At 41.9% G+C, this 8,998-nt stretch overlaps 1 protein-coding gene across 2 annotated transcripts; it reads right to left on the reverse strand.

Annotated features, from left to right (window-relative positions):
• Positions 1–1,495: 1,495 nt before the first annotated feature.
• LOC142571755 (insulin-induced gene 1 protein-like) lies at positions 1,496–8,993 on the reverse strand. Of its 2 annotated transcripts, none has more exons than XM_075680332.1 (5): positions 8,808–8,993; positions 8,266–8,387; positions 7,125–7,291; positions 5,182–5,281; positions 1,496–3,903 (listed from the first exon to the last, which is right to left on the reverse strand). In XM_075680332.1, the coding sequence occupies exons 1-5, from the start codon at positions 8,989–8,991 to the stop codon at positions 3,856–3,858; spliced, it is 621 nt and encodes a 206-aa protein (XP_075536447.1). In that variant the 5' UTR covers positions 8,992–8,993; the 3' UTR covers positions 1,496–3,855. The 2 variants fall into 2 exon arrangements, with proteins under 2 accessions (XP_075536447.1, XP_075536446.1); XM_075680331.1 differs by having other exon boundaries at positions 1,496–3,936.
• Positions 8,994–8,998: the final 5 nt, after the last annotated feature.

Genomic DNA, 8,998 nt, shown 5'->3' on the forward strand with positions numbered 1-8,998 from the left:
AAAAATTGTAAACGATCCTATCACGAAGATATATTTTTTTTCTGAATGTGCTATTGTTGACAAATAATAGGTTTCATAAGTATCCTACATTAATGAAAACTACAAATATGGAAATTAAATAGTGCTTACATTATTTGAGCTCAAATTGTCATTGTTACTAAGGCATCAATCGACTGGTTACCAAGCCACAAATATTTCTGACAGCTGCACCATGCTCTCATAAGAATTCCAAGATGACGACCTTGAATGGGCAGTTCTGCTTTATTGGTTATAATGTCCTTTTCAATTGTCTTCCTCCAGCAACAAGATCATGTGAACTTAGGTGCTGAATGTATGTGGCAATATAGGAGACACTATTTATGGTCTGGGCACATCATGTCATGAGCAAAAAATATTTAGAAGTGTTGTTCAAGAGCAGTACATATGTAGTTGGGTTAGTTGGTGAACAGTCTTAGAATAAGTCTATGCAAAGCAAACAAACAACTCTTACATACAAAACACACAGGATGAGTACTGTCTCAGTTGCATCCTGTATCTTTGTATATGAGATGTTCGTTCACTAGCCGCCAAAATTGTCATTCAAGGGATGCGTATCGTACTATCCAGTCTGTTACAGCACTTTTCATCCAGGTGCATGAGCGATCCTCTCTGGATAGTTGCATGTCGATATGAAGTGCACGAGCTGTCAGTGTCTCCAGTGCTTTTAAGCAGATGCTCAAGTAAGCTTCACAACTGTCCAGGAGGTACTTAACTCTTTATTGACTAATGTTCCTTACAAGTAACATGCCAGAAAAATGTCCTTTTCTTGCCGAGCTTCAGTGTGGCGCACAAACATTCGGGCTAAATGTTTATTCCTCCTCCTTTGGCTAAATGCTTTCGGCCAATCATGAATGACAATCAGCAAGCATAATTTACTGTTTTAGAGCAGGGACACACAACGAAGAGGAATAAGTTTGGCACAGCATTGCTTTCTTCTGAAAGCACATGTACAGCAGATAGACTGATGCAAGATCTCTGGCTGCACTGGTGTCTCTCAGGTGACGTAAAGCATATGTAATGTACACCTGTGGTTCACATGAGATGATAGCCACCTGCAAGTAACTCCAAACGAAACTATAGGTGGCTTGGGGTGAAGCTCACTTCCAGTTTTCTGCCTGGCGTTTCCCACCTATTGCCGAAAAGGCTTCTTTCCATTGATTTTGCTTATTCTTGGTGTGTTTTGCATGCTTAAGCTAGAAAATAAGCATATTTTTCAGGTATTTATATGTGCCGTCATTAAAGAGTCAAGCATTGCACAGGCAGCTCTCGTTGAAAAGGTCTACAAGCTTGATAAGGAGAATGTGCTGTTAGGTATCTCTCACTGTACATTGACTTTGTCATCTGGCATGGAATACGAGCATCACTGAAAAGCAATGGGCAGGCTACAAGATGCCAGTACAAAATATATGGCCTTTTTTAAAGCATGCACCTATGAACATGACTGAATCAAAAGAAAGCAGGTACGCAAACTTTATTAGACCACTGTAGGCCTTCGCATATTGCCTTTACTGGAGTTCACATTGGTACAGGAACAGCAACAAACACTAAAATGTGTTCAATATATGGCACAAGATAGAGAGATGTGTCACTCAGCTGCCTTGGATGAAATTTCTTTATATACTAAATCTGTTCCTCTTCCACTGACATTTGAACACGGAGACACATGGCTGTACAGATGAAGAACACATAAATAATGTGACGAGTTTATTTAATATAGTTGGTCAGCATTAATGTGCCGCAAGCGATGTAGGAGTGAGCGATCAGGTGACAAACTCTGCGTGACTCTCATATTTGCTATAGCACAACACCTCTCATATCTAACGGGCTGTCTATTTTAGAATACTAGTATTTGTTCATGGAGAGTTGAGACTTCAATTTATCACCCAGGAGGTGAAATTCAAAACTTCCAGACTGCATTCTAGACAACGTTGGCAGACCCTGTATAGAATGTAGGGTTGCACATATTCCGTTGTTTCTATGTACAGGGGTGCTTTCTAGTGCAAGAAATGCTAGAGAGAAAAAAAAGCAACTATGATACACACATGATAAATACTACACAGAGGCAGAAGACAAACTGTACAATGTTCTGACAAATGACTTCAGCAAATATATATACATATAAATGTATTGCTTACTTATTCTGTGCAAATGTTTCAAGAGAACATAGTGTGCATGCTTAAAGCGACTGAACATTGTCCATTATTGCACATTTATACATGCCTGGACAAACATATTGCTATACTATTGAGGATTATGGCTTCCAGTCATGGAAATGCTGTCACATCAGAAGTCTGGCAGAAGAAGGAGCGACGATGTAGGTACACTGATCGAATACCAAAGGTAGGGTTTGAAGCAGTTTCTGTGAAAAGAAATCCAGGATTTTTAAGGATTTCCAAGGTTCCAACAAAGCACCTTCTAGAACAACACTACATTCAACAAGTAAAATCCTTTTATCAAATGCACAACAGGGAAAAAAAATGAAAAGAAAAAGGGAAGAAGTACTATACATGATAACAGTTTAGTGAGCAAACCAGCAATGCACACCACAATGCCTAAACAGATTAATGGACTGGGCTTCTGAATTGCACTAACAAAAAAAAGATCCACTAAGCTTAGCTGAAGATCAAATTTCAGTATTCTTAAGCACTTTGTGAAAGTTAAGCGTTCAAGACTTTAATTCATAAGACTTTAATTCATAATTCATAATTCAAGACTTTAAAAATCATAATCTCATTCTAAAGTAGTACCAAGGGCAACAATACATGTTTGAAACACCCAAAAACCTTAATTTGTTCCCAGACTTACTTTTGGAGTGCTGTAACAGATTTGTTCCTTCTTCACTTCTGCCTAACTGGACCCACTACCGTAATCGGGCATCTTTGCTTCGTCCAGTGCACCGAGTGCAGCTGTCGATTCCAGGTGACAAGAGGCAGTGAAGTACTACTGCAAGTTCTTTGTATGATACCAGAACAAGCCTTCTCAACGTAAGCAACACGAGTGAGAAGGCTTAAAAGCTGTCAGGCTACGCCAATGCTTATTAAAACCTGGGTCACACAACAAATGCGGCCTACATACAAATGCCATTACATCAAAGGAAACACTATACTTATCTAGAAGACGTTGAATGAAAAAACTATCTTTGAAATGCTAGGTTTCTGGTCATTAGCAGACAAATGTCAGCTATTAGCCAGGCTTTTCTGTAGCCAGTAACAAAATTTTTTACATGCGTCTACATAGCTTCAGATCATCTCATGCGAGTGCACAGGACGCTTAAATAATACACATTTCGTGCACCTAACTTGCCACAATCAATACCTCACCAAAGATGCACTCTGTGCAAAACAATAAAGCAAAACAAAAATAAGTACAGATGCAAGGACATTGCCCCAAACAATCCCTTTGGTCACTGCATACACAAGCACACAAAAATAGGTAGCAGAACAAGCCTCCGCAAGCGAAATAGCGCGATTCCAAGACTCCAGAGAACGCAATACATAGTGCAGCTCAACACGGCTTAGTTTGTTCACACAGGTCGGAGAAAGTGAAGGCAGTCTCTGACTGATGACGTCGATCGCACACAGTCTGTAAAAAGTCAGCATCACAGATACACGTTTTTTTTCATGAAGCCTACAGACGCACACAGTTTGGTGGTAGTGCTGCTTGTAGAAGTACTCGAGTAGTGCTAGCTGCTCGCTCAGTGCTGGTTTCACAAGAAGCTCACTCCTCAATCAGCCAACCAAGCTGGTGCCACGTGCTTCACTGCAGACCCTTGGCAAGGTACGAAAAGAGTTGTCCCGAGAAATGACACAGTGTGCTTCATTCTTGGTGTTTCTTGGAGGCAAGAGGTTCATCAGATGTCTCTCCCTGCAGAAGCAAAGTGCCCCACTCTGAGAGCAGCTAAAAGATGTGACAAGAATGCAAAAAGGAGCCATAGGTATTTCAGCTGGTCACTGGTCAAGTCTCCTGCCATGCTGCTAGCGAAATGCCAGGCCAGCAACTGCACATGCAGCAGTATTGATAGACTGATGAATTGATCATTTCATGGGGTTTAAGTCTCAAGGCAAAAGTGGGGTTATCACAGATGCCGTAGCCGAAGGCTTCAAATTAATTTTGAGCACTTAGGGTTCTTTAATGTAGGCCTAAATCTAAGTACCCGAGCATTTCTGCACATCACCCCTATCAAATTGTGGCTGTGGCAGCTGGGCAACAAACCTGTCATCTCTCGCTTAGCTGCAGAACACAATAACAATTGAGCCACCATAGCGTCTGCATTCATTATTTGATGTAGGTACTAGTGCAAGTGCCAGTATCCTCGTATATTCATCTTGATGCACAACTGTATTGCTAATGATGAACTCTACAGTAATATAAAAGGCAGAGATGTATATAAAGTGACAGAAGTAAAGCAGACTGACACAGCTCTTCTGAAATTAAACTCTGAACGCAATGATAATGGCAGTCATCCTACTGTAGCCAAATGTACTTAATTGCCGGAGCAACTTTTGCGGTGACTGTAACCATAGTTGCAAATTACATAAAAATGTGCAATACTGATGATTTCTGAAATTTTTGCAAAGTCCAAAGTCAAAAATGGACTTTTATACAAGGAACTTGCATTTATTGCTTGTAAACTGCACAGGTAAAATGTTCCGGAATGGTGTACAAAGTAACAACACTAGAATATCAAATCTAGGTTCTCTGCACTGTATGGCCTACTATCATAGATTAAGTGTTATCATTTCCATGAAACTACATTTAAGTCTTTTAGTAGCACCCATAAGAGCCAGACTTCTTGAATTCAAGAATGTAAGCAAATATAACGAAGAAAATGACACGCTGCATTCTTGGCATGTCAAGTTTCAGCTTTGCTTTCAGGGCTGATGTGTCCTGTTCTCAATGTATCCAACTTGAATACTTTAAGGTAGAAGCAGCAGCAGGAAAACTAAATTTGGTCAGTGCGACACTAGGAATTAATTTTCACTTTACCTGCGGTATAATTACAAAATGTGAACAAAAATGAAACCACTCAAGTGATTTTGTCAAGAACAGGAAGCTAACTAGCACAGCTCACTCTTGTAGGCATTTCCCACATGCAGACATTTTTGTTCTGTCTAAAAATTTAAGCAAGCCCAGTGTCCTTACCAGTGCAAGCAGCCGCCCAATGTTCCCGACTGTAATGCCTCCCGAGAAGAACACACAAGGAAGCCAGGATCTTACGAAAGCCAGGTCTTTCTCAGAACACCTTAAAGAACGAAAAGAGGAAAAAACACACACACACGATATTTCAAGCTTGATAGCACCTTTCATAATTTCCCTAAGCAAGTTGTAGTACTTTTTTTTTGCACTTTGATCGTAGTAGCCAAAATATGATAGGTGCTGCGTGTTTATGCAACCATATGTTTTGACAACAGTGGCCCCAAAGGTAATTTGAACCAGCTAACTTCGTTCACTGCCCGACTAGGCAACCAGCTGACCATGCCTGGTCAACCGCATAGACTGTGGTCGTCACATGAAACACGCAGCCTGTGATCAGCGAAAGCCAGCTTGCCACTTCCAGGCAGTTGCCAAGTCAGGAAATGAGCAAAGTTAGTTCCTTAAAACCACTTTTGGGACCACTGCTGTCACTGTGCGTTGGCTCATAATTGTGCAACACTTTTCACTATTTCGCATGCTACGAGTAAAGCGTGCAAAAAATTACGCCGGACATCATGCTGTGAAAACAGCTGAATGGGATATTTTAGGATGCAATAACAGCTTTCCATGAAAGCTGTTTCCAACATCAGCATGATTTTCCCGATCAATAGCACCAGTAATGTGGACCCTATAACCTTCCGAACTCAAATGCTGCATTACTTGCTTAGTGCTTTATTTTTTATCTGTTGGCACTTCCAGCAGGATAAAATTACCGAATAAATTAAAATAATTGAATAATAATTATTTTCCTGTGCTTAGACATGTTTCACTTACAACTCTCTCTGTCGGAATGTTGTAAATATTGCAAATGTTGCACTGCTGTACGCTGGTGTCACCTAGTAACACTGTCACATAGCATTCTTCCAGCCACAGTGCCAGAAGTCATCATACTTTTACACCACCAAACACTAATGCATGCATTCTCCCTTCTCTTTAGAATTTTCTCTGTGTGGCACTACTTATGGCAAATTTGGCTGGTCACTGTCGAACACTCTTAAAACAGTGTAGACATGTTCAGATGGTCAAAATTGAGTGCTACAAGTATGTTCAAATGGTTCTTTCAAAGCACTCCAAATGACTTCCAAGTGAGAATGCAAGCAAGATCTAGATGAGAGAGGGTCATGCAACACCAGCAGCCGCACCTGGCAAGGTGGCGTGAACCACCCCGGTCGCACCAAGGCCTGACCAGTGGCACAGCCTGACTTGAGTATGCACATGGCACACATATGTATTCCAATCCACTCATGCTAGCAGTTTGTTGTGGCATTGTTTTGACAGATTTGACACTGTGAGCTGCTTATGTACTGCAAAGGTGGCATGGTGTCATTGTATCATGTCAAAACGAAGCCAGGGCTATGATTTGTGGTAATGCCTTTTCCCAATGCTAATGCATTTCGGCACTTTTTGCATTAGTGAGTGGTCAAGTGACAAAATAAGTGGCATTAGCATTGAAAAAGGCATCGCTACAAAATATTGGCCCAGCTGTTGACAACAGGGGAACTCTGGGCTGCTGCTATGCCTTGGAGTTCATGCAAAGAGAAGCAGCTCCGATGACGACTGTCATGCTTATGCTATCAGGTTTGTCAAAGGGATTTCGCTGTGCACCGATGCATCAAAGCTGGATGTTGCCACTTGTTAAAGCCTGGTTTGAATGTTCATAGTGGTGCCACAGGTGCACACTGCTTCAAGATTGAAATGAGTAAAGCATTTGGCGGGGGAGTCATGTCTCTCGCTTGGATTGCGTACACCCTATGCATATGACCAAGTGACCAACCAAACACACTTCTAGTTTTCTGCACGCTGGCAGGCACAAATGCCATGTTTCTCCATCTATCTGTTCACTCCTGCTCTGTAGTATGGAGCATGTAAGGAACACCAAAAAAAAAGCCTACCTTCCAATCCTGTAGTACACAAGAAAGTGGGCCACCAAGGTGGCCACAAGTGCTGTGAGGATGCTGAGGCCAAAGCCGCCTTGTGTGCGGTCGCACAGCCACCAGAGGCTCACTGACAGCAGCACCAGAGACAGTGCTGGTTGCCAGTCACTCTGCAGCTCAATTTTCTGTGGACAGCTCAGTCAAGGACAAACAGCTGCGGCTCAAGGCTTGGCTCACAGCAACAATACTTCTTTACTAAGTTGCAAGCTAAAAAGCTGTGCTTGTACATAACTGTTTTCAGCCACTGCATTTCACCAGCCTTTAAATATTTTTTCTGTATGAATGCCTCAGTTCGCACTAGTTGCGGCTTCCATAGTATGCACTAACTATCCTACAAAAAGTTTGTTTTAAACCCATTTATTTGGCCGCAACATTAACTGCAGCCAAGAAGCACAACAACCTTATTGCAGCAGATGGTGGGCTAGTTGAAAGAGCTGGAATGCCTTAGGAGGAGTCTTCTTTATCACATCTGTACGAATTCCTGTGACAATATGAAAGCACAGCGATGCTTCATAGCAGCAAGGGGCATTGACATAGTATGTTTTTCGGCTCATTTACACAATACACTCATTTATGCAAAAATAATGTCAGTGGCAGGTGTACCAGCCAACGAATCATTGTCCACTGCATATTTGCACATGATGAAAATCATACCGTCAAGAATGGCTATTCTGAAATAAGGCCACTGGTGGTTCACATCAACTGAAAAAGGCTTTTGTAAAACTTGCCAAGAAATCTGCCAGCTGGTGTATAAAAAAATGGTTTTGCACATTACAATGTGCCAATTAAATTAAAGCATACCTTGACCTCAATGGCAATAGAAGTGATTTGGGTATTAGCTCTGTTTCTGTGAAGATTCCACCTGGTCAATAGGTAAAGTTACGATGTGTCAAGGTATCGCACTTGTCCCGCCTTAGCTCTTGGCAATGACCGACTACTAAATCATGAATTTCGGTAACTATGTATGCCATTTACTAAGGCTTGCCAAGATGTATGCAGATAAGAGCACATGATGCACAGCTGAACACTTCTAACAAGCTAACAATATACCCCTGTCAAATGGCAAGCAAACGCATGCACAAACATTTTTTAAGGATACAGCACTGGCTTGATTGATCCCCACGAATAGCGCGACGCACTTCATGACATCAGACCAGTGGTGGGGAATAGTTTCCTCGCCGAGCTTGTGGTCCAGGCACGGATACAGCAAGCCCACTGAGACTGGAAGCAGAGTTCATAACACGTAAGAGTCTGTAAACACTGCAAAGTTTCTGACTTCATATAACAGGCGCTGTAATACGCGCAGGCACAAAATAGCGGCCGCGCAAATTGAAATCAAGTGGTCACAGTTGTGCATATTCTTTGCTAAAGCTCTCCAAGCACGGCAATTTCGAACAAAATTGGAATAGGAGCTTGTTCGTAGAATACGCAATTACTGGGCCATCTGTGCGCCAAGAATAGAAAAACTATTTTTGCCCCCATTTATTTGCGGTAACGCATACGCGCAGGATGTGATCATAATAATAATAATCAGTCCAAACAGTTGACTACATATTGCGCTGCCGATATAGGTAACTAGGTTAAGCAACGCAGGGCCTACGAATTAAAAAAAATAAAAATAAAACGGGGGGATTGGCTCACCAGCAGCTGTGCCACATATGGCGGGGACCCACCACGGCGAAGACATGAACACAGATCCGATGAGATTGCGCTCGAACGCCGAGAGGCGGTACTGTATTTGAAAGAAGTCCAGCATCATGCTGAAGAAAACCCCGACGCAGAAGAGAAACGAAACCCTCCACAGGAGACTTCTCGTAGCCGTCATCGTTGTT

This window comes from Dermacentor variabilis, chromosome 2, assembly GCF_050947875.1.
Source record: "Dermacentor variabilis isolate Ectoservices chromosome 2, ASM5094787v1, whole genome shotgun sequence".
In the NCBI taxonomy this organism is placed as follows: Eukaryota; Metazoa; Arthropoda; class Arachnida; order Ixodida; family Ixodidae; genus Dermacentor; species Dermacentor variabilis.